The sequence below is a fragment of the Polyodon spathula genome, chromosome 17 (genome assembly GCF_017654505.1).
Source record: "Polyodon spathula isolate WHYD16114869_AA chromosome 17, ASM1765450v1, whole genome shotgun sequence".
Classification (NCBI taxonomy): Eukaryota; Metazoa; Chordata; class Actinopteri; order Acipenseriformes; family Polyodontidae; genus Polyodon; species Polyodon spathula.
Window position 1 is genome coordinate 24548461 of NC_054550.1, and position 27508 is coordinate 24575968.

The 27508-nt window shown below is 37.0% G+C and overlaps 1 protein-coding gene across 1 annotated transcript in view; it reads left to right on the top strand.

Annotated features, from left to right (window-relative positions):
• The window catches only part of rad51b (RAD51 paralog B), a 131214-nt gene extending 112653 nt beyond the window's left edge, over positions 1 to 18561 (top strand). Inside the window, exon 10 of the mRNA XM_041276860.1 lies at positions 16987 to 18561. Within this exon, the coding sequence (XP_041132794.1) occupies positions 16987 to 17120 (134 nt within the window). The 3' untranslated portion in view covers positions 17121 to 18561. The remainder of the gene's footprint in view (positions 1 to 16986) is intronic.
• Positions 18562 to 27508: the final 8947 nt, after the last annotated feature.

Genomic DNA, 27508 nt, shown 5'->3' on the forward strand with positions numbered 1-27508 from the left:
ACCTTGATCAAATGTTTGTACTTCATACAAAAAAACAACTATAACTTGTTCATTATTATTATTATTATTATTATTATTATTACTATTTTAGTGTGATATGTTTTACTGCGATATTTTTTACAGCATTATCATTATCATCATTATTTCAATAGATCTAAAGCAGATCCCTGATATTTACAGAGAGTCGCAATGCCCAAAGTGTAGCAGCCAAGCTGGAGCTGCTTTAGAGCCCTGCATGGGGACAATAGGTCTCCTGTTCAGCACTGCCAGCTCTGCCTGTTCAGAATGGGTTTCTTTGGAGAGAAAATAGAAGTTGGATCGGTAGGGGGCAGGAAGCTGAGAGCCTATGGGAACGCAGCGGCCCTTTTGGAATTAAAACACTAATTCAGCTTTGATCTGATGGATTTTATTCAGGCCAACTTTCACAAACCCCCTTTCCTTTTCTCTTCTTGTTTTACAGCCAGCCGTGGCTGAGCATTCTGAATGAGGCAGTAGTGTGGTCTAGTTTTTTGAGCTGAGGACTAGGAGGCAGTATGACCTTAGTGGTTATAGCTCAGGACTGGGAGGCAGTGCGGTCTAGTAGTTAGAACTGAGGACTAAAAGAAAGCCCAAGTTTAAACTTGGGCCTGTATTGTGTCGATAGGCAAGTATTTTGACCTCATTTACCTTCTCATCCTTTCCCAACTGTAAATGAAGGGAGTAGTAGAACTAGAAGCAGAACTTACACTGAAATTAAGGGTATTTATTTTTTTCTTCCTGTATAATTTATGTGTAAACTTATTTAAAAAGATGAAAAGGAGGGAAAACTTGAAAGGGAAGAAGAAAGCATTTAATTAATTATCAGAGACCCTCAGGCAGGAAATTGGCGCCTCTTCCTCCTAGTTTGTTTTCCTGAAAAGATTTGCAGGATTTTTTTTCTCTTTATTTATTTTTTTTCACAATCTTGAATGGCGACTAGCCCAGGGGTGGCTCTGAGAGATGGGGATCAACAATAAACCGTTTCAGTCTCTTTGTGCACACAGTTAAAGAACAGAAGAGGATTGGGGCATCACTAGGGGGAGGAGGGGGAGCGCTGTGATCCATGGAAAAACAGAGACTCAAAGCTGAAGTCTCTTAACTCATTCCTGTCAGACAGCAGCCAATAACAGGGACTACTGACAAACTGAGATTCCCAGTCTGGGAACCACCCTGCAAGTATATACATATAAATAGCTCATGAGTTAAAGCCTCCAAAATACAAACAAATGATTCAACCACTTTTTGGTATTTCTGGTTGTTTGATCAGTAACTGCAAATCTTATCAGTAGTCTAGCCAGATTTCCAGTCTTTATCACTAATCAACCACTTGTAGCCCCAAGGTCAAACTGCAGGTTTACACAACCTCACAGTACGAGTGATGGTAGCTATGCTGTCGTTCCTTAGAGTATTCATCAACAGAGCCAGCCTTCTTACTTGCATGTTTCATCTAGAACTAATAGTTCACACTACCTATAGGCCCAGAGCACCAACCACTAGGAAACACTTTCTCCCAGCCCTCAGTCCCAACCACTAGGCCTATCTCTATACCACCCCAGCCGTAGCAACCCCACATAATGGAACCTCAGTTACTGAAGTCCATCTACTGAACCCAACCACCCAACTTGTTTCTAACGTGCAACATGGCAGAAGTAAAACTGCTTTCCTCTTTCTAACCTACAGTAAGAGTCCCATCAGATCCAAAACCACAAGAAGCCTCAGCATTTCTTCTACCCCCTCAATATCATTTCATCCAAGCGTCCAGGCAGAACCAGCCAGCTAGCACTCGGCACAGCAGCAGCTGTGGCCTACTTATTTACAGTACTCCAGTAGGGTTAACCTTTTCACTCCTTGATTGAACGAATCAGTGTCACTGAGATGTATGTTATTAGAGCTGATGTACAGTCTCAAGGCTCAGGGTTAAAGTAGTGGTTAAAAGTTTAGGCTCAGAGGTTACTCTTGCATAACAGTAGGAGAGGTTGTGGTCTTAGTAAAGCCTTAAAAGAATACCCTAGGGTGAGCAAGTCATGTGTTTGAAGGTGGGGGTTGGGGGTAATGAGGGTAGTGCGATAGTAAGTGGGTTTTGAGTTGTGTTACCTATATGTAAAAAGGTAACACAACTCAAAACCCACGGCTACTATTGTAGTCTAGGAAAAGACAGATGGTTTATATGTTTTAATTGCTTATTTGATTGCATTTGAAGGTTCTGAACAAAAGCATAACAAAATTCAATGACATTTTAAAATGACTTACTGTATATCAGTATAAGAAAAGTATTTTTAAACTAAGGGCCCAAGGCAGACAACACAAGGGTTAAGTCTGTTTCCTAGCAGTGGTATAAATTAAAACCGTCTTATAATCACATTGAAGGAATGTAGTCTGTATACACTGTTAAACACTCCCTAAGCTTTGGCTTTATATCACTCTCTCAGCACTCCCTCCACAAAGGGCTCTTTGTTCTCAAGGCTCTTGTAAAGCTCCCCTCCCCCCCCACCCCCTTTCCAGTAAAGGCTTGGTAACAACACACTACAGCCATAGTGCTACAGATCAGGTTCCCTCGCTCCTTTCTCTCATTCATTCCCCTTTAGGGGGAAAACGTCTAAAGTTGTGAGCATTTTCAAAAAAAGGAATAGAAAAAACTGCCAAAAAAAAAAGATTAACAGACATTAACATTTTCAGCACAGACCATGATGCAAATTTGTGTTGATTTTAATGCTTGAGAAAAGATGTGAATGACAGCAGTGAATAAAGTAATTTGTTCATCAAAAGCAGGTACTGCATAGGCAGTAGATGAATCGAGATGAACCGATGCAGTTCTATACAGTACCCTTGGTATGGTATGGTTCAGTACCAGTTATATACTAGTGCAGTAACCTCGTTTGCTGTTTGTTACGTATACCAGGTTGGGAATGGGGTACGTCTGTGACCCACAGTAACCGCAGAAGCAAAGCATATATATATATATATATATATATATATATATATATATATATATATATATATATATATATATATATATATATGGGTGCCCACCTATATAGCTTCAGGCAAAACCAGCACAGCCCTAAGACTGGAGTAAGCCTGCTGTCAGATCCCTTCGCAATGGTACTGCAAGCAAGCACCAAGGCAGCAACGAAACACTGCGGGAGAGACTACAAATTGTCTGACCCGACACAGAGCTGAGCCCAGGAACTGCGTAGTGTATCAGAATGGTAAGTTCATTCGTTGTATAGTACTTGTAGCTGTGGGAACTGGGTAGGTCTTGTCCTACAGTTACCACAGAAACAAATTATAGGGATGCCCATCTATATTGCCAGTGGCCCAAACAGTTCAAATGTATGCAAGACTGAATAATAGAGCCCTAACAGCCTTCACAGTGACACAAGCATACACTAATATGGCAACAAGACACTGTAGGAGAGACTTCAAGCAGTCTAACCCAAAGTGCGTGCTCGGTCAACGCAAGCCTGCGTTCGTGTAAAAAACAGAAAAAAACACACAAGAGAAACAAACATTCTCATATCAAACAGTAATACTGTGATTACAGTTTCAATTATATAATTTTCGTAACAAAAAACTAAACTTATTTTTAAACTTCAAATCAAAGCTAGAGCACAATGCGCCAATTTAAGGTTGTTTGATCCCAGGGAAGGAGCGGTGGGAGCCGCCGGGTTCGTGCGGGGCACAAGGCCACTGCGAGACTTAACAAAACAACGGGACTTAATTAGTATAATTACACAAGCGAAAATAAGCAGGTGTAAGTAACTTGCTACTTATCTGTTCGTAGTCTCTCTGTTAGGTTCAGAGGAAAGGAAATATTATGATGAGTAAGAAATTAAGTCCAGTTATGCTGGGGTGGGCACAACTGCGTCACAGGCTCTGATGTGCAGCTTTGATATATCTTATTCACATTGCAAGGTCTTTAGGAGAGTCATACCCATGAGGTAATGGTTACATTTTGTACTTACATGTTAGGTTATTATCATTACCCTGGTTCCCTGAAATAGAAATGTAACCATTAACCTTCAAGGTCACTGCGTCCATGATTGCGGCAGTCTTGAAGGAAAAATGATGATGAGATCTGTGTGCAGTCCAGTTATGCTCTTGGGGGCGGGCACGACTGTGTGATAGGCTTTGACATGGAGCTTTGATATATCTTATTCAGGTTACAATGTGTTTAGGAGATAAATACCCATGTGGTAATGGTTACATTTCTATTTCAGGGAACCAGGGTTATGACAATAACCTACTGTAATTTGTTCATTAAAAGCAGGTACTGCATATGCAGTAGGGCATGGCACCTCCCAAACTCTCTACATACACACACGCATCCTCCAGGCCTCTTCAGTTGGGTTTGCTCGATGAGGTGACTATGTCCCCTTCCTCCCTAACTTGCAGGTGCGCAAATGCCAGTGCAGTGCTCCCTGTGGGCAACGTTCAACATCAGCAACTCAAACACGATTTGTACAAATCTTGAGTAGCTCACCCTTGAGTAGTGCTTTTGTTAGGTGATCCACTGGGAATCCTATGAGTTAGTTTATTTTAAAATACTGACAATTATGTATTATTAAAAACCACCTACGTAAAATGACCATAATCATTATTAGTAGATTTGAATGCATACAGTACAAGGAACTCAAGCAAGGAAAAAAGGGGTCTAATATTTTTTGAATTAGAAAAAGAACTGCGGCGCACAACCCCAAGAAAACATGAACCACTATGTAGGTGTTAAGACTTGATTGGTTGGGGCTGTTGACCCCATTGTGTACCTCAATGCTGAAAAGCAGGGTTGACCATTTAATAAAAAGAAATACGATTAAAGGGCATTACTGTCTGGGAATTGACCACGTCTGGATGGTAAGAGCTTGAGCTGTACATACAAAGGTCAACGGCCAAGGTAATGCCAGATAATCAGAGTTTATTGAGCTTACAGAGTGTTAAAGTGGTTTTTATTCAGATTCTCTTTTTTTTTTCCTTTTTGAAAAATGCCAGCTTAATTCTGAGAGAAAGTAAACGTCAGTCTGCCATCTTGAACTCCACTGGTAGTGTAGAATTGTTGAGTCATGCTTTGTTAGTAAATCTTAAACATGAACCGTAAAAGTAATCATACTGAAAAGAGACATCATATAAACCCTAACTATCCTACTAGGGTCCTTGATAATGTATACAAATCACACAGTGTATAATAATAGAACTAGCTCAAGTAGCAGTGTACTGGGCAACTGACTTCAACAGGAAGGTGAGCAAAGAAACTGAACCCAAACCACAAACTAAATAAAACCCAGCCTTCAGATGTTTTGTTTCATAAAACACATATTGCACCTATTTAATGGCACTGTTACATGTGCTGTGTGTTAACCTATCAATTTGACACATCTAAACTTCTTGTTTGAGTTGTTCAACTGAACACCTTGTTTCTGATTCCCAAAGATAAGACGAGTGCTTTAATAAAAAAAATATATGATGATAGGTTTTTGATAGAAATAGCTTTGCAGTGCTACTGACTTGCACTGAAATTAAAACTGGGAGTAAAAAAAACAACATAGTATTTCATTGCTGATCAGCTAACTCACCAAGCCTTATAAACAGGTTTGAGTTCAGTCAAACTATAGGAATATGCCACTCTGAGGTCACTGCAAAATTAAGCAACCATTCTTGTACTATGGCAACAAGTGGCTACCTTATTTGTACTGTTTATTAAAGTTATGAGGTTTAAGCTATATAGCAGAGATGACAGAAAATGAATGAGGAAGAGGAGAGATTCAGAGCAATGATTCTCGTCAAGCTGTAGCATGATACTTTTGGAGAACCGGTATACAAACAGAAAATTATTATGATCAATATTGTGCAGCTTCATTAAAGTCAGAGATAATACAGAAAAAAAGGTGGGGTATAAAGATCATTTTATTGAGCTGTACAAAGAGATTGTAATAATAGACCCAAACATAATAAGAGACGAGCAACACAAGAGAAAAAGACTTGATGCTGTGTGAGGGAGAATGGTCTCCAACATTGTTTTGTAGTGTCTGTTTGTAAAAGTGCACACACACAATAAGTACCCTGCTTCATTTTATAGTATGCTTACTCCCAGGTAGCAGCAACAGTGTATCATCTAATATGAAAGTGATGTCTAATGGCATTCCAGTAGTAGAGATGATGGTCCAGTGGTCTTAAGCAGTGATTCCTAATTGGAGATCTACGATAAAGGTTTGGCTATGATTTATGGGCCTAGATTTGCAGGGTTTTGAATATTTCACTTTGTATAAAACAATAATTGGATATAAGTTAAATATTTAAAATGTAGGGAAAAAAAATCTCCTGAGGTTTTAGTAATAAAATAATTTGAGAAATATTTGGGGCAAAGGAGACTCCTAGCGCATGAAAAGTTCAAATAAACAGAAACACTCCCATGCTGACAGGACTCCCGCCCAACGATGTTTACTGTGAACTTGACCAGAGCAGCGGTTGAGGGTAGAAAAACTCAAACAATCCAGGTCTGCCTTGAGGTCAGAGGCAGGAGCTGACTCACCAGCCACCTTGCAATGCACGGCTATAGAAAAATACAAGCCTTTATATTTCCATGAACTGCTCTTCAGCAAAATCTCCACTCAGAAAAACAAAAAATAGACTGGCCACTGGGACAGGTATTTTTCTACCGACTTGTTTGGCTTGCCACATGTTATATATAACGAATGGCTGGTAGAGCTATTGTTCTGTTTCTTAGATACAGTGTTTGGTATCCCACCTTCATTCCACAAACAAAAATCTATACACACAGAAGAGAATACACCCATAGACTTGTGCTCACGCTATATACCATGTACTCACAATGGCAATCTAAATTTACATACAGTAGTGTAATTGTTTTTCATCTTAAATATATAAATATATATATAATTTTATTTTTATTTATTTATTTATTGCTATATTTTTGCAAGTAAGTTATCAAGGACTTTTCAGCTATAATTTACACCATTTGCTGTGAAAGGAAAATAATAGTGTTCATGTTATGAAACTAGAAATAAAAAATACTTTTGAGTCTTTTTTTTAAGTTTTTTTCCCCCAAATGTGCACCATTTTCTTTCCAAATGAATGCACAAAGTTGGACACAAATAATCTGGACTATTAATATAATGGCTACTACTTGTTTATTTGTAGTTTTATGACTCTTTAAGTTTTCATTTGCCGTAAGGTGCACGTATTTAACCTGTATTCGCTGTCAGTAACACATCATTTTTATTTATATATAAACTTCAACACAACTGTATTATGATTGTATTAGTGCTGTCTAATGAAAGTTACAGTAATACATTGTTTTATGGTCTTATTCATAGCTCTATTAAATCTTCTGCAGTCAGTGTATTTTGATCAGCAACACAGAAGACAAGTATTAATGCCAGCAATATAGAATAAAAGATTTTAGCAGAGACCAGTGACTTCACCAGGATAGCCTACTTATTCTCAGAGTGGTTTTCTTTTTGTCCTGTAAACAGTAGACAGGCATCCAATAGCATACGTCTTAGTGTTAAAATACATTATTTTAATGGTTTTGCTATACCTGTATGTTTTTGTTCCCTATGCCAAAAATAAATAATTTGATAAAGATGGAGGTTTTGCACGGGGTACTCCAGGGTACCTCGTTCAATCTCACATATAGTAAATCTGTATGCATCAACTGAACTGTCAAATTGACAAGTTTGACATGTAATTCTCTGGGGTAAAAAAGCTAAACCAAACAAAATGTCTGTGATTTTAAAAGATTAACATCCTCAACTCTGAAGGAACTTTTAGAGAAGGTTCCAAAGAGTGCATATCGATTTGAAGGAATTAAAAAAAGAGTCTAAAGCATAAACATAAGTTAAAAGCACAGATGTGCTGGCTCCCCAGTCCATTGTTTTAATTGCTTTAACATACAGACACTAAGTTGAGATGTGAAACTGGCAGCTGTCACCTGACACCTCGAGGGAGCATGATAAACACAAACGGTTATACTTTAATCCTGTTGCTACAAAGTGCTCTCTACCCTGGTTTATTTGCAATGTTATTGAGAACAAACATTCTAGCAGTAAAAAGTACAATGTGCAGCATGAAGCGGCAGTGTAAAAATAGAATTGTTTTGCAGGTGGGAAGCAGTGACTTGCTTCAGTTTAAAGGCAGCGAGTAGAGTGGAGCTCTCCCAAGGTCAGGTGTAGCTTTGACTGCCACTCTGCAGATTTCCTGTTTGGATGCTTTATAGAATTGACAGTCATCAAATTAACCATTTTAAATAGGGAGATCAGGCTCATACTGGTCTTATTGTGGTATAAGGCTAGAATAACAAGTCTGCTAAGGGTAGATTCTTCAAGATACTTTTACTTATTCTTATAGCTGACAAACTGTTAAGGATTTATTAAAGTTTTTATTTCTAGTTTTTAATGACCATGGGCAAATTCACAATATCGTAGTGCAAGATCTTTGGCAGCTTCCCATGGTGAAGTTAAGACAGGGCTCGTTACTGTCCATCTAAAGGCAGACTCCTCGAGTATTACCCGTGACTTGTGACTAATGTGAACCAAAGTTGCGTTATTTTGGCTGCTTTAGTATGAATAGAAGTCAAGTTATTTTGGCTAGTGTGCTTCATTCGCCATTCCATTATTGAGTAATAACAGAACAGCTGATCTCTGTAGAAAACAGTGGGAGAGGAGTATACAGTTGTTGTATAGTCATTTATAAACACATGCTTTGGTGTTTAGGAATTTTGTCACTGACCAGTAGTGACATGGGACAAAAAGCCTGCTTGTACTATAAGTTCTGTGCATGAGATGACATCTGAAGAGGAAAAGATGTCATGGAATTTTGACGAATCCTTAACAGTGATTGGATGTTTTTCTCATACGTAATTTATGATAACTATACAACTACCTGTACTTTAGATGCTGTTCTTAAGACTTGTGCACTCATTAAAAAAAAAAAACATCTTAAAAACTGCTTTTGTGGACAAAATCGTTTTTGGAATTGCAGATGGAAGCATGCAATTACAATTGAGCAGTTATTTGATTCATTAAAGCTTCAGGAATATTTAAGAATCTTCAGAATAGATTTATAGGCTAGCTCTAGGATGTTTTTCAGAGCTACAAGGGAACAGCTTGGTTTGACTCTTTGTCAGTGCCTGTTCAGACTCGGCCTTGACTTTGTTCCTGTGCGTCCGCTAATCTGCTCCACACATACAGGACACAGTGTTCCACCCCACTGAAGAAAAGGCACAAAAAGAAAAACTGTGCCTTTTTCAAAGTACTTTTTTCTTCCCCCTGCTCCCAGCTGCATCTGCTTTTGTGCGGTGAGATCACTGACATGCAGCTGTGTAGCTATGGCCCCTTTATGCTTTCGCTATGGCCTTCAAGCGTTGCTGTTTATGGATCAGCTTGATATTTTATTCTTATTAATAGGAAAAAAAAAAAAAAAACTACAGTCTGTGTTTTAGAAACATTTTATTATTTTCAGAAATTATTTAAGAAACTGTTCATTTATTTATTTATTTATTTATTTTTTATCTTCCTAGTCAAGTTGATAACCAATATAGAACATTCCTACTTGATGTAATGAAAATTCAGTAACATGTGCAAGCTAATACCTACCCATATTAACCTGTAGGAACAATGGTCTGATCAAAATAGACTTTTCTATACCAGATCCATTTTTTGTTATGCTTCTGGTATTGTATACCACAAGAGATCTAATAATGTATCATTAATGTTGTAGAATTGAAGACTAAATTCTGAGGTACAAACCTTTATCTTAAAGTGTTACAGGACGCCCAGTGGTGTTTACACATTACCTTCGCTGAACCCCATGTTGTCCATATTGCAGAAATTTTATTTTAACATATTCCATATCATTTTTATATTTTTAGGTAAATAGAGAATTACTTTTTTCAAGTTTTACTTGGTAACATTCACCAGGTGAAAGATTTTTTCTTCGAAACACTGCAGTGTATCAAGTTCATGCTCCCACCTGCAACAAAGCTGGTGCCCCGACTGAAGTGAGTGCTGTATTGTTAGAACAGAAAACCAGCATTGTTGCGGAAGGGAGCGTGAACTGGATACACTGCAATCCTTAGAAGAGAATGTATTTTTCTCCAGGTGAAATGACCTCACTCATTATTAACAGTATTGATTTAGCTTTGTGGTATTGTAACTTCTGAATAGTCAATATGCTTTGGACATTTTGTTTTCACCTGTTTTCCAGGAGACATTCTCTTTATCAGTACGGTAGCACAGCCTACTGTAGAAGTCATTGTGTCTGGAGGTTTGCGTGCTTGTGGTTTGAAATAATTAATTTTCTTGTGAGAGACAAACTGCGATGGAGCAACACGTTTTTAGTGGGGTGTTCTCATTTTTGCCAGTTGTATTGCAGGGGTGGGGTTGCAGCACAGTAACACAACAGACTCCTTGCTGCAGGTAGAACAGATTAAACAACAGCACATTTCTTGCAACATGCCCATGCCTACGTTTGTGCTTACAGCCTCTGGTCATTTAAGGAAGTTGTATATAATGAAATAATTCCATAAACCTGTTGTGTGCTTCTGGTTGACTGCTTTTTGCAGGTTTGAAAGAAACATGTTAGAGCAAAAAAACATTTGTGTTTAAAAATATATATTTGATACCATAGTAAGGAAACCTTGCACTAACTAGGTTATTTCACCTTGAGAGTAAAATCGTCCATTCAGCGCTTTCTTTCTTGCAATTAACTAACCAGTTGCTTCACCTAATGACATGGTTTGACCTCAAAGACACTGCTGAGGTAAAATGACCTAGGAGGTGAAATGGTAACAGGCTACCTGCAGATAAAGGTATGTAAACTGGGAGCTTTTTTTTTTTTAACTGTTTATAGTATCAGATATTACATTTGCTATAATATGTGCTGCTTTCAAAGCAACCAGTGATTTGCCTTGCACTTGTCCGTAGGACAATCTGAAAAAAATCATTAGAATCTAACCCTGCCAAACATCATCTAAATTTACATGTTATTAGTGGCTTTAATATAAACTCATCTTCAAACAATATAAAAAAAACATTTACAGGGCTCTCGAGTGACGCATACAGTAAAGGTGCACTGCGTGGAGTGCAGGATGCGCCCTATAGCCTGGAGGTCGCCGGTTCGAGTCCAGGCTATTCCACTGCCGACAGTGGACAGGAGTTCCCAGGGGGAAAAATGGCCAAGTGCCACCCGGGGGGGAGGGCTTGGGTCAGCTGGGGGACTGGCCAGGCGCCTGCGGGATTGCCTGTAAGCTATCCAGAGCTGCATTGTCCTTCGACGCTGTAGCTCTGGGTTGGCTGCATGATGGGCCTGCAGAGTGAAAAAAAAGTGGTCCACTGATGGCACATGCTTCTGAGGACAGTGTGTGTTCATCTTCGCCACTTCCGGGTCAGTGCAGGCTTAAAAATATGATTGGATATGTCAAATTGGGAGGAAAAAAAAAGTTGAATCTTTCTCACAAACTGTCCAGAAGTCTACCTCCCTACCTGTCTGTCTTGTAAACACATCTGTATCTGTTAAACTCATGGAAGATGACCCTTGGAATCAACCAAATAGTTAATCCAATTTAATTTCCATTTTTACTGCAAACCAGTTGGTTAACCATTGTCCAAGAGCAATAACACCTTAACATAAATAACAGAATCATGTCAGTTTAATCTCAAAGTATACTAGCAGAGAGTCTAAACATTTGTTTACTGTAGATAGGAATGTATTCCTTTTTCTTTCCACCTCAGTGTTGATCACTCAGCAGCGTATCAATCTGTTTGTCTGTCTGACCCATTTCTGGGCTGCTATATGCCATATTGTCTGTGTTTACCACTCTCTGTTTGGTGGAGGCCATTAGTGTATCTCTTGACAGCGCTGGGAGGATCATGAGCTACAATGGGGAGCATTGTCCTACTGAAATCAGTGCAGGACCGTTTTAGCTTTGGGACTGTTACTGTAGGCTTCTGCACAGCTGTCCAGGACTCACTTTACAGTCCCTTGGGGCATGAGCTGGGGAGAGAAAGATCTCTTTTCATGGACCACAATGCACTTCACTTATGGTTTTCAATCTCCATTTACAGCTTATTATGATGTTAGGGGGATGCGTACAGGGAAGTGTAGGGTATTTAAGTTTAATTTAAAGTTTAAGGGTTCAAAAGAGTTGTAGTAGACACTATGTGAACGTTCACAGCATTATACATTGTAATCTCTAACCTGAAGTGTAATACAATCAAGGGGTTTTGTGGAAGTAGTTTATTGTCAGGCAAAACCCCTTTGCAAATCAGTCATTATGGTTTATTATAAAATAACTGGATTGGTTTTAAAGTTTAGTCAATTTAAAACACTGTATTTTCTGAAGTGTAGAGGAGTTACTTTGTAAGTTTTAGAATTTAAAACATTTCTGTGACATCACCCTTTGATCTTTTAATGTAAAATCTGTAAAACTGTCTTTGAAGAGAAGGGGAACAGTTGAACAGTTAGTTAATTATAGTATTACACATTTCAAACACTTAGAAAAAGGCTTACGATTTCAGTTTAACATATCAAACTGTTAAAGAAAATTAATAGAATTATACATTAACATAATGTTTTGTTTTTTTTTAAAAACTTCCCCATAGACACCCCTTTCTAATTTCTATTTCCCATTTCTTCTGGACGGCTTCGCGAACAACAGCAGTTCATCATCACTTAGTAACTCTCCATCAGTTACATGGATTTTAGATGTAAACTCAGCTTTTACATTTCTTTTGTTTAACCATTGTGCAAACAAGCTAACAGCATACAGTAGTTCTCGAAAACCGATCTCTGGCGAGATGATATTTAGGTCATCATCTGTTTTAGTTTCGGCAAAATGATCAATAACTTCACATTCCTTTATTTTGTCTGTGTAAGTGTGATTTTAAACTCAAACTCAAACTCAGAGGAACTCATGACAACATTCCAAAACATTTGTTTGAAGCATAACAAAATATTAAAAAAAATAAAAATAAATCCAATTACCAAATGAACAGTCAATCGGATCTCATTAACAATTAGGAAGAAATGTTTTAAGTGGCATTAACAACTCAATATTGAATCAGTAAGAAAATAATACAGTTTGGTGAATTATTTTTACTGATTTAACATTGTTGTTTATCTCATACAGGTTAAGTAATTAAATAACATGCACCATGGGTTATCCAGAATATCAAACACTAATATCAGGAGTGTCAAGCAGTTCCTGGAGGGCTGCAGTGTCTTCTGGCTTTTGTTCCACCCAAGCGCTCAGTTACTTAATTGGTCTAATTATTTGATTAATTGGACAACTTTAACACTTCTCTCCAGGCCTCAGGTTGTTTTGTAGGTAGTGTACCTTGAATCATGTGCATTTTTTGAATCATCAAATGTAAAAGAATTGAATATTAAATATGTTCAATTGAACAAATAATTAGATCAGTTAACTTAATTGAAAGATTAAGCAGCCCTCGAGGACTGGAGTTTTGATACTCCTGACTTGGATAATCAGGTGTTCAATGCAGCCTTGTATCGTCTCCATTAATAAACACATACCATTTAGCTCAGTACATCGTGTTCTTGTTTTTTGTATCTGATATTTAAATTTGAGAATAGTAAATGGTGTTCTGTATATTTTTTTCAATGAAGGTCATTCTGTCTTGTTCAGTGATTTCCAGATAACGTATAGAGTTCCTATACTCCATTATTGTGTTCTTTTCTTTTTTTCTTTTCATAAAATGGCCAGTGAGTGTGCCAACTGGCAATAATCCAAGATGAGGCCTCTGCCAGATACATTATATAGTGGCAGATTTTTTAAGGTGTTCATTTCAAGTCTTTCAACTTGTGTAGCTGATATTAGAGACATCATACAGAGTGGTCTCCTTGTTAATATAGCTTTGATGTAGGGTGACCAGATTTCAAAACCGCGACACACACACACACACACACACACATATATATATATATATATATATATATATATATATATATATATATATATATATATATATATATATATATAATACATTTATTTCAATATGTTACTGTTTTCACATTATACTAGCTAAAACCAACAAACACTGGACAGCTGCATAGCCACTGCATGTTTAACTGTGTTATAACCATATGTGTTGCTGTTTAGCCCATTTTTTTGCATAATTGTAATATAGTTTAGTAACTCATGTAAAAAATATATATTGTGGAGCATGTTACTTTCCACATCTATGGGACATATTTAATGCATTATAAACACAAGTGTATATGTATGTACAGTATAAGCTTAGCCTACCTTTAATGTTGGTTATCGTAATACTTTCCAGAAGAGTGGATTTTTAGGCCACTGTTAAGTTTTCCATTTTGCAAGTGGAGCCAATACACTTATCATTGTGGCTTCAGTTTTCGTGAGTGTACAGTAAAACGTTTTTCGTCATATAAGCCTAAAAAGTTGCTTATGTTGTGTGGATTTTTTCACACCAGTTACACCAGTTTTCCACTAGTGTCTTTTCCTCCCATTGTTTTGTTTCAGTATGGTCTAACTGAATTACAGTCAAAACATTTAGCAACATTGGGTTTAGAGACACTTTTTATTTGTAACAAAGTGTGTGTGTGTGTGTGTGTGTGTGTGTGTGTGTGTGTGTGTGTGTGTGTGTGAGAATATATAGATAACATCCCCATTTTGTTACACCATTCACAAGCACCCCACTACCTTATATGTTTCCTAGTAGATAAATATATCTGTAAAAAGTGCTACTGTTTTTACAGTATCAAATATCTCATGGCACTATTTTGAAATAAAGCAAGCAGATGCTAACACTGATGTCTTAGCTGAAATTACATACAGGTTACAAAAAATCTGCCCCTGCCAAATTACTTTAAAAAGATTAACAGCTCTTTTGTCTAAATATATTTAAATAACAGTCGCTTGAGTTTTGAGTAGCTTTGTTAGGTATGGTGTGACAGCACAGTATAATGTTAGCAGGAAGAGAATCCTTAGACAGACAGTCGCATTGCCATGGCAGCCTTTCCATAACCCCTTGCTCCTCCACTGAACCCTAAGAGGGAAACCAGTTGTTTTTATAATGGCATATATACCTCCCCATTCTCGACCTTGGGGGGCCATAAACTAGACTAATAATCCTTTTACCAGGCCAGCCGGGATGTCTGAGTAGACCATCTATTTCGCTATCTAAACATACAAATAACAAACACAAGTTCAACTGCAGTCCCAAGTACAGCATATCCAATCAAAGGAGTCACGCTGGTGTTCTCAGACTATATATGTTGTAGGTTTTAATAGTTTTTATGGAATGTATATGTTTTGTAAATTAACTAGATAACAGAAAGATTTTAAAAACTTGTATAGGAGTAATAAACTATAAGCAAAAATAAATGTAAACATTTAATTGAGATTCACTATATAGTATTGATGAATTGCACAACACAAATGCAAAAAGCTTGAAAACGTCAAATGGACAAGTGCAACATTCAGTTGCCATAAACATTGATCTACTTGACTCAGTTTTTTCAAAGTTTACCTTAAACTGACATACAGATATTTATGCACATGTTTTTGACATTAGTCCTGTTGATGGGAAATGACTAAGAAATGACTAATTGGACTGTGATTTATTCTCAATTGGGCTGTGTGACGGGGTGTCCACCCCTTGTGCATATTAATGTATTTTTGTATGTATGTTCATTTTTATTATTTGTATTGTATTATTATAATTGTGTTTGTGTGCATATGCTTGTTGTTTATTATTTGAGACCGGCAAAAAGCCGGTCCTGTAAAATGCAGTTGGTGTGGATGGGGTTAAATACCCATCCCGACAAAGCCCATGGGAATGTGGCTGGAGCCTTAATAAGGTCATTGTTTAATGGGTAATTAAGGCTCCAGCCACAGAATATAAAAAGACCCAACAGCTCATTGTGGGAGAAGAGAATAGAGAGGAGTTAAGAGTGAGTGCGAATGCTACCAGAAAGTGAATTAAGGTACTCGTTTTACAAAATAATAATTGTTGTTTGTGTTATTTTACTTTGGCCAGTGTGCCTGTTTGTTTTGGTGTGTTTTGTTTGTTTAATTAATAAATAAAAAGTTGAGCACCATTGCGGCTCAGTTTACCCCCATATCATCCTGTGTTTCTGTTTCATTTCCTGGTCTGACGTCACCACTGCAGCTATCGCTGCCACAGGCTGTCAAAATGACTAAACTGTGCTGCATGATGCAGCTGGCTTTAATTGCAGAATTAACATGGCAAGGAGTGAATGGGTGCATTTACTGTGTAATAAACAAGGCGCAGTTTACACACGTACCAACAAAAGGTACTACTTAAGAGAGCAATTTGGCTGTGTCGTTTCTGACAACAGGTTAGGGATATTCACTCCCATTGCCTAGCCATTTTAGCCACACCAGGTTTTATTATTAGATACACCTGAGCTTGTTTCCTCTGCAAAGGGCTGGATTCTCAAAGATTTTTTTTTATTCTAAATTGGCATTACCGCACAGGCTTCAAAGTAGTCTTTTGGGGCACTTCTTGTTAGATTCAGAATTTTTATATATCTTAGATATATATATAATATTTATTATATATTATATATATATATATATATATATATATATATATATATATTATATAATATAGAAAAAAACCTTTTTTAATCTAACTATTAGATCATGACAAACAGATTAATTAAGTGTCTTTTGTATTTTATTGCATGTCAACCCTTCTATTTATTCATGCCATAATTCAGAACAAATGGCCTTAGGGTTACAGTATGTAGAACCAGCTTGTTAAAAGCAGCAACTGTGTGTTGGCCTTGGTCATGGGTTATGAGTGAGAGAGTTAAGTTTCCAGCATTATACCAACATTTCTGGACAATTGATCAGATTACTGCTCTCCTACCTGTCTGCCTCCAGGTGTTACTGTTTTGAGGAATACAACAGTTTAGTAACACTCAATTTTTCCCCCCCTTCAGATGGCGAGGATCAGGCAGGCTCCTCCCACCAAGGAACCGATCCGGGACTTCAGCCAATCAGGGTGCGGACTGCCTTTAACTATTGCCTCACACATACCACACCCACTTCCAGCCAGAGCACTGGTTGCCATTGAAGGGAGTGTGTGAGGTGGAGCATCACAATACAAGGTTTTATACGGATCAAATATAGGTTTTCTTTTATAATTCGTATTTATAAAAAAAAAAACTGGTTTGGACACAATGCTATGAATATTCAACACAGAAAATGTCTAATGTATTTTTTATTTACAGCAAAAAGTTGATTTTGTTTTTTTAGAAAGGTTAAATTCTTAACAATATAATAATCCTCAAGCAAGAGTAGAACTAATTAAAAATGTATTACCAGAAGTGGACACATCGTTTCATGTAGACTTTTTTTTTCTTTAGTTAACTGCCTAATTCACTACATTGATGTGCTTTTTCATGCCATTACAGTTACATTCACAAAAGAATAACCATACAGAACTCCAATCCATGTTTGCTCTGTTATAGATGTTCACAATGCATTCTGCTCTTCAGGGAGAAAGCATGTTACCACTTGAAATGTTGCTCCATTCATTCCAGTGCTAAATCAGCGTTTTTTTAGTTTTTTTTTTTTTTTTTACCACACCCACTAAAGTCAGTGGAAAGCACTTTTTCTTTGTACTCAAGGCTGCACAACATGCAGACATAAGGTAGGATTGAGGTGGCCAGTCAGTGATGGAGTGTCCTGAGCTGCTGCCCCCAAGGTACAACAGAATACCTGCTCATGAGATAATGAAGCTTAGGGGACCTTTGGTCCTGTTAAAGTGGTTGTATGTTACAAAATGATTCCATAAACCTTACTCGTCATGCTCTTCCTTTAACAATATCAGCCCCAAATGTGCTGTTTTGCAAACATGTATTTCCATTTTAACACTTGATTACTGGTATTACACCAAGATAAGTTTCTTTCCCTTTTATTTCCTGGGTCGTTATACCTTAGCTGTGTCTTCAAATGGGGAAGGAGTTGGTTGGTTAACGACAATTTTACTCCAGGCGAAAGTGTAACACTACTTGAACGCAAGGATAGCAAACAGAGATTTATTTAACCAAATGTAGTATCTGTTTTAAAATAAAAAATATGGTGAATTTAAGTGCACCACAAGTAAGAATTATAAAATTATTTTGTTAGCTAATACACTTTAAATAATCTCAATCTGGATTTCAATCAAGAGGAGTGAAAAGGTAATTCTCGAAAATAAAAATGTTGCCTTTGCCACCTACTGTGGGTTCTACAGCAAACGTTGTATATTTTATGTGGTGACTGAAGGATAGAGATATTTTATTTAATTGTGATCATGTATTTACAAGCGATATTCAGAAAGATCTGACACATAAGTAGGTTAGATGGGACAAAGTTGCCTTTGTTTACTTTTAACATTAGAAAATGCTCTAAATCCTTGGTACTCAGTAGGCTGCACGTTGTTCCAATCGTGTTTTGCTACAACATTGTGAATGCCCCTGTGAGGCGAGAGTGTATTAAATGGAATGTCCAGACAGTAATTTATGTGTACAGAAATAAAATAATTTATTTTTATTATCTATACACAACAAAATAATTAAATAACAAAAGAAAACAAAATGGTGTGAGGGAAGGAGTGCAGGGGTGAAATCCAAAACCGATCGTGATAACTCGTCTTTAATCGTCTTCGTGGTAAACCATACATAAACAAAAAAAGACAAAAGAAATGTAGTGTTTTTTTTTTTTTTAAATCCCGCTGCACCAAACTAGTCTCTCCCTCCACCCGTTACTCCTCCTATTTTACTTTCAGACCAACCCCGAACACAGCAGTACGTTCCCTTTAGCATGTAATGTCCCGCCTCTGTAGTCAGTGGAACACCAATCCCCAACTGACAAGTCTCCTTATCCTTCACTTGACTCCAGTGGCTGGAATTTACATACTCCTACTTCCGCCCCTCACCAAGGTGCCGCCCCTCAAAAGATGACTTTTGCCATGGTCACGAGATCTTGGTAAGGGAAGTCCCGAGTTGGTTTGATGCCATCTACTGTCGGGAGGCTGAATCACAGACCGAAATCCCTTTGACTCATCACAGCCCCCAGTATATATTTTTTAATCTAAATAATTTCCAAAAAATGTGCATACAAATACTTAATAATGACTGAACTACTATGTTGTATTTGAATTAATCATTAAACCTATAATTTAGCTTTCCATAAAAACTGGTTACTCTGGGTAATTCATGATTCCAGCATCATACTCTGCAGGCTCAGGGTTACGTGGGAGGTGAACTGAGCTGAGCTCGGGCTAGCGGTAAGAATCTCCGTTTTGCAGTCCTTATCGCTGACCACAATAGGCCTGTGAGTCAATAAGCTCCTACTAGTTGGATTATGGAACCTGATTTATGGGCTGTTTGGAAGGTAAACAGGTGAGTTTGTCAAGAGGTGGCCTAATCAGATACAAGTGTACAATGTTCCATTTTTGTGTTAGAGTGTTTGTTTAAAAAAAAAAAAAAGGTTCCCTTAGGGGCAAACAGAACTGAGTGCTCTCCAGGTTGCACGGAAACCTAAACTCACAGCGTAAGTTCAGAGGCATCCCATATTGATTTTATTTTCAATATATCTAAAGCTGCTTAGGTATATTTACTCTTTTTAGTTATCTCAGTGCTTACAGGTTTGTGTAATAGCCTTTTGACCGAAGATTGTGGTAGAGGATTAGTCGCCATCTGGTTTAGACTTAGCTTAATGTGTAAATGCATTCCAAAGACTTTGCACTATTAGAAGGAGGGGTTAATGTGTATAATTCACAAGCTGGAATAATTTCAGCTATAAAGCCTATAGCTAGTCCTACGAGCTGGTTAATATACTGTTAGATGGCTATTTTAAGCTAACTGAGAATTGGAAGAAAAATAGTAAATGTTTGAAATGTTTACCAGTCCTCCAGTACTGAGCTGTAAGCATCTAGCCCTGTTATTTGCCTTAACAGTTAGGCAACAGTGTTTTGATATCCTCATCCTCAGCTACTAGACAGTTGCTTAGCACTCAAGCCTCTCTAGGCCCTTCTGTCTCCCTGTGCTAACACTGCCTCCAGCCCTCTGCTCTAATCACTAGGCCTCCCTGGATAAACACGTGGCCACACTGCCTCCCAACCCTCAGCTTCTAACTACCAGGCCAGGTCTTTAGCTTTAAGTGACACCGGCTTCAAGGACTAACTAAGAAAATCTTGCCAATCTTAGCCTTCTGTTTTTGTTTGAGTGCACAGTGGAGGAAAGACATACATCTCTCCTTGGCTAATGGAGCTCGACAGGATGTTGCTATGGTTACTGGCCCCAAAGGGGAAGATAGGGAAGTTTGGCTGATTGTGTGAACAATAGTCTTATTTTGGGTGGTTCCTCCTTTCAGTGGTTGTTTGTGTAAAATATAAATCTTAAGAGAGGGTGCGCATGTGCAGGATCACATTGTTATGCAGGAAGGGGTCTCTGTCATTGTATCTGGGCCCCGTAGATGAATAGTAGATGTTAGAAGTTACGCATTGGGTCTCTTATAACCATAAAGACTTTTGTAAAGGCCCAACACAGCTACAGAAGGGTCTGTTATCACATTGTCCTATTATGTATCTTCAAATATGACTTGACATCAATGTATTTGCATTAAAAGATTGAAAAAGTAACAGTCTGCTGCCATTAATTACACTGATGGTTTGTACAATATACAGTAACTGTAAATACACATGTAATTACAGTGAAAGTGATACATCATAAAGTGTTCTCCTATAACTAAATTAATTGATTAAGGAAGCCAGACTTGAAGAAACTGAATTAAGCTGAATTTTGTTGGTCCATACATAAAAAATAGCAAAACTGACAGAATTGATAAAATATATGAATACTACAAATAGCACTAAAAAGGAAACTGAAAATGAAAACCTGAATAAGAAAATTAGTTTAGATACTTGGGGGAAACAGATAACTTAATAGAAACTGACCTTTACAAAAATGTTAAAAATAAGGTGTTCCAGAAGACAAAACTAAAATTAAAAACTATGGAGGCCAACAATACCAGGTTCTTATAGTGAGGGTGACTTAAATTAGATTCAGTTTAGTAGCACAGTAACCATTTTTGTACAGTACATTACAACGTAGATTTTGTTTTATATGGCCACTTGCCATTCAGCAGTCTTGCCTTCGATTTGTTAGTCCTATTCTGATGATGTCACCTCTTTCACACACAAGTTTTACATGGTGATAGGTTTTCCATATTGCAGTACAAATACATTATTTTATTATTTTACTTGAGCACTACCAGCTGTGTAACAATAGTTGATTTAGATTGGCTCATTTTAAAAAAATAATAACAAATAAAAACATAGGTTAATTTAGGACAAGCCCCCATTGTGACGTTTGCTAACTTTTGTCAAACACTGTATTTAGCAACAGATTGAACTGCCTTATCTCATGTCACTGTGGAATTCTGCTGAGTATATTCTTATCGTTTTGTGCAGTGTGTTTTTCGTTTCTTATCAGTACATCGAAGACCAAGTATAATGCTTACAGTGCTACCCATCGTATAGAGCGATGACTCCCACTCTAGCAGTAGCCACTATTTAGCTAGTAATTGGTGTCTCAGTGTAACACAAATTGTTGGCTTCCAAGAACCTTACAGGAAGGTAGCAGAATTTGTGTGTCTATAATAAATAGACCTTGATATTAATGTACTATAACTATCTAAAATGAACTTGTATCAGATTGTATTGGATACAAAATACAGTGAAATTAGCTGTAGTGATTAATTATTCCTAGTTAACCATATGTTATAAACAATATAGAATAGGATGCTGTTTACTATACAAGCTTATTTTTATAACACAGTGGATATCAGCTTGTATCATATAGGATCCTATAGAATATTGTATGTACCACGGAAATTTGAGTTTTTCTCTTTGTGAGCATAATGGGGTGACTGAACAGTCAATGTGTATCACTTGCAAATCAACACAAAAAATTCAGTCAATTTCTCTGTCCAACTTGGTCTGTATTTATCACAAATGAACGCTTGTGTCCTTACACATCTGTATTCCATAATTCTTTCATTGCAGGTGTTGTCCACTAGAAATTAACGTTTACTAATTTACATACTGTATCCTAATGCACTGTACATGTTGAGTAAATCCTAAAAAGGGAAAGTTGACAAAAATCAGGCTGTGTACAGGAAGGTTTGTATATGTACTTTTAAATTGAAACTGTTGGAGTTTTCTAGAATGCATAAAGCCATAAAGAAACGTATATCTCATTAAAACTGTCATTGCACTTCACTGTATGACCAAGACCTGCTGTAAAATCACACGTCATTGAGATGAATCAACTATTTCAACATATTTGTTCAGGGTTGTGCCTTAGGCTTACATGCTTGTTTTTGAGGAGACTTTGTACCACGCCATGGTGGAAAAGTAAATTAACTTGGTTAAATTTTAGCTAAGGCAGCAGTTGCTATTCGCCTTTGACAATTTGTAGAAAATGACAGCATAAAAGCATGAGAGTAAAGCTTGCTAGGATAGTGAAAGAGGAACTGTGTCCAGGTTCTTCCCTAAACACCAGTCCTAGTCTCTCTCATGTAAAAATCTGTGACCTTCTTATATTGTTATGCTTTTGACTATCTCCAGTGTCTCGATTCTGGCTTCTGAAATTGTCATGTCACAGAAGCTGAACAGTGTTGGGCCTGGTCAGTCCTTGGATGAGAGAACATCTTGGAACTCCTGGGCAGTGAATGAGATAATACTGTAAACAGAAATTCCAGCTGCCTTTTTTTTTTTTTTTGCCATTTCCCATTGCAGAAAAAAAAAAAAATAATACCATACATATAGCATTTCCAAAGCTTGTTTCAAGCACCTATTCATTTTATAAAACTAGAACCAAACAACTTCAATAAGCCCTGTAATTCAGGGTCTCAAGCATTAACTACAGATCAGTAAAAGCAATTAAAATATGTCCCAGTACCACTAGTCTGTATGTATTAAATAAAGAAAAAGAAACAAGAAAAGAAGTAGTTGAGCAATAAATAAAGAAATGTGGTCAAATATAGCCTACTGATTCCTGTTTCTTCAATTGTATGGAAATATTCCTCAGTTCTGTTTGGGGTATTCTCAATTCACCTAAATGGTGGCAGATCTAATTACAGCCACTGTTTAAATAATTGTGTCTCTTTAGTTTATTTGTCTATATATATATAAAAAAAAGAAAGTTCATAGTTAAATGATTTAAGTGATATATTTAGATTTAGATCTAAAAGACCCATTAGATTATAGTTAATTGATCTAAACAGAAACATCTTAATACCACAGCTGTTTAGCGAATTAAAATATGCTTTTTATGGTTATGATTAACTTCTAATGCCGTGTGTCTATACAGTAGGCCACTTTTAAATTATTTCAATATTATTTAGACCTGCCGTTGTTTCACTACATTGAATAGACTCCCAGATCAGTTCCTTATGGCACTAAGTAACTAACATGAATCAGATTGGACTATGTTCCCTCCTGTATAGAAAACAACTTGAAAAGTTCCAGCTATAAAATCTGGCACATGACCTACTTTCTTAAAAGAAAAAAGAAAATAAATATTAGATTTTGTTTTTAATTTTGGCATTCCAAAAAATTTGCCAATGTAACCCATGCTAAGTCAGCTGGTCACCATAGTAACCAGTCCAACGACTGGATGGGGGAAAAAAAATAAGCTTAAAGGAAATGACAGCAAAATTATATGGTAATTTTAAAAGAAATAGAAATGTATTCTGAAAGTGCAAAAATAAGAAACAGATGGGTGGTTTAAAAATCAGAACTGCCCTTGGCAGCTTGATTTACAACCTGCAAGTAAGCATTCTTTATTGAGAAATCATTTTCCCTGTTGGAACCTGAGATGCAGCATTTTATTTCCAGTTGAGTTTTTGTTTCTCTTCAGTTTTACAGCAGAGTAGAACTGAGGCACAAAAATGTCACATTTCACACAGTGTCACAGGCTAAACTGTGTTTTTAGTTCTGATTATTCATAAACCACATCGTTCAGCTTTTGGTAAAGGCAAGTCCAGCCACCTCTCTGTTTTTCCTCCGCAGGAAAATGTTGTGTGCCAAGATTTTGGTGCTGCTTGCTCAAATCTCTCACTGCACTGGCATTGAACCCTACAGTCCTCCCCTTGTGATAAGACAGTCACTATCCCTATATCTGTGCTGTAGTCATCCATAACCATGTGTTTCCAATTGAGGTAGTAGCAGATTTAATAAAAAAAAGTACAGCATCCTTGTTGTGTCCCAGATCTATGGCAACATCTAATCGTGGTCCATATTGTAGTGAATTATTCATTGCATAGAATGCAGCACAACCCAAGTGAGGTGAACTACCAGAGAACATATCTGTATATCTGAGGACTAGGAATTGCAAGTAGTCTCAGATTTAAAGGTGCATTTTTGTTTTTGTCCTTTGACTGTAAAAGTGTCTTTAAGTTGTTCTTGGCTTTCAAGTATGAACAAAAGACTCTCCTATATTGGGTAAATAGAGTTTGACTTGAACCCTATTAATATTCCTGTAAGCAACTTACTACAGCAACATATTGTGAGGCCTGACCACCATTAAAATAATGTACCTAAATTCAGAGTAGCAGTACATTCTCAAACAAATTAGTGCTTACTACTCTTATTTGTCTATGGGTTTGTATACTAAGCTGCCCTTTAGAAAAAAAACAGGCTCAATTACAGTGTAATTTGTAGTTTCACTGCAAATGGAATGTGCTGTTTGCCAGGCCTGAAAATTTCTACCGCAGCCAAACCTGACAACTGAATTTCAACAAACCTCAGGACGATTTAGTTAGTGACGTGAAAACAGATGTGTGGAGATAGAGTTGCAGAGAGTTGAGTTGTTAGCTTCGGATATGCTTTTTAATTAGTCTTTGACGTAATCTGGAGAGCTGCCAAGATCATTTGGGGTTTCCTGGCATAGCTCTGAAGACAAATGGCACAGACCTGGGTGGCATAGTTAAATACCCACACACTCCCCTCTGGCCTTTGGCCTTGTTTATATATTTTTTATTCAATCCTTATATCTGTATTTATAGATCTTGTATCGGCTAATAGAATATTGTTCTTATTTTCTTACCAGATTCCACAGGAATTATTTATATTATATCAACTAATGACAGAAATATAGTAAAATATAGTAAAATGAAGTCTGTCTTAATAGCACAATAATAATTTAGAAATATGGCCTATTATTTGTAGTTAAAGATTTGAAACAAGATTTCAAAAGGGCTGTATTACCAGTGCAGTGATGATTATAATATAAAGGAGATTTGTCCCCATTTTCTAGGCATTGCTTAATATCACACAGTTTAAATTCTGTCTCATCAATCATGTGGCTTCCTCATTGTTTATAGTGATGATTGTTGTGAAATAGCAGGCATTATGCTTCGTCAAGTGTACAATTATCAAAAACCTTTGGTGACTCATAATTTTTCAATGTTGCTTAACTCCATTTATATCGTATCATAACCTGTTTGTCCTCTCAGATGAGAAGAGGCATCTGCATCCCTGTATCTCCGCCCTAATGAACTAATCCTAGTTTTTCTACAAAACGACTTACCTAAAACCTGAAGATAATGCTGATCATAGATTAGAACATTTATTTATTTCAGATATTAAATATAATAAATGTTCATGACTTAACCCTAATTTAAATCTAACAATGAAAACTCTTTATTACAAAATATATTTTGTAATACTAAAATCTGAAAAAAAAATACGATGAAAATTCAATGACGAAATATTGATTTTCCACCACCAATTCTTACCATAAATACACAGAGACAGTATATTAAAACCCTATAGTACTGTACAACACCGCATATAATTGCCTTGACTTTCAACATGTTTCAACAACCTTACATCCTGCAATCTACACACCCACATACTGGGAAAGAGACAATATGACATGAGACAAAGGAAATGTATGTTTAAAAAATGAGCAGCCTTCAGCAGCTTTGTTGAATGGCCTTTTTGGTTTAGCGCTTGACAGCAGAGCTAAATGTCAGGACACCCCAGTAACTGATGTTAGCAGTAGAAGCAGCTAGTCCTACAGCCAATCAGCAGCTGCTTTGTGGAAGAGCTTCAGAGCAAGGCCAGATCTTATTGAATTCTGGGTATTTCTTTTTGGAGATAGACAGTAGGTGAGGTGGTGAAAGTATATTACATGACTGAGAGTCAGGTGGATTCATTCCCAAGGTACAGTTAGCTGCCGTGTTCACTACTTAAAAAAAAAAAAACTGCGGTCTGCCCTTTTCTTGTAAATAAGTAGAGTGAGGTCATACGATTCTAACTGCTGTTGTAATAAGACCCATTACACTGCTGTCTGTACTACTGTATATCTTTTAATAAGAATGCTATACTGTCAAAACTCACGCACTTCTGCTAGAAACAACACAAACTATATTGTGAGTGTTCCTGACATGTTCTGGAGAAATCATTCTGATTAACTTTCAGCTGATAAGGGAATGACCAGCATGAGCATATTTCTGTATTTACTCTCCCCTTTCTCAAACAAAAGCTGATATGAGTACAAAGTCTGCTGAACATTGCTCAATACACAGTATGCTGTCTCTAGGAAAGGTTTTTTTACCCCTTTGATTTAAAGGCACAGACTCTATTTTAAATGAAAGCTCCCTCAAACTCCACTATTTTTTAACTGTTCCACAGATTTGGAATTTCTAAAATGTTGCTAAATATTGCACAATGTAAAAGAAATGGGACAAAGGGCTTATTTGGGGCCTTTCTACAGCACACAGAATATAATTTTAAGGGTTAACGGAAAGGAGATTGAAATCCCTCATTAGTCTGTGAAAGATTATTATAATATCTTTTTTAAGTAAACAAGAGATTCAGTAGTTCGGAAGGTTCGGACAATTTTCTCCTGATGCTTATTCTGACACTTGTCACATCAAATTGCTTGAAGGATGGGCAGGGGAACTTATTTCAGAGCGTTAGACAAGAGACAAGCTAAGCCTCCATACGCTTTTAATGTATGTGTTCGCAAGGCAGTTGCAAATAACAGACAATGCAGATATTTAACCCAACCCCTCATTCATATTTGCAAATATACATCTGAACTCAAGGCATTATTTTGGATGGAAATATGACACTGTAAAATATGTCAAATTTGTATATATCTTAAGTACTTACACGTTCAAAAACGTACTTGTAGCCCTTTAACAGAAGTTACACACAAAAAAAAACCAGAATGCACCAATGCATGTAAAAAGTCACTAATACATTAGCAACCCCCATCCAATCTAAAAACACTTCCTGAATTTTAACATGTAAAACAGGAAGCAGCCTTTCTGTTTCACGTGAACAGCATGTTGTGTGTCCTTTTAAGGAACCACAGATGAAAACATTGTAAATGAAAATACGACTGACACAAACACATTACTGGGTTTTAGGGGATAATTTAAAAAAATTCAATTGAA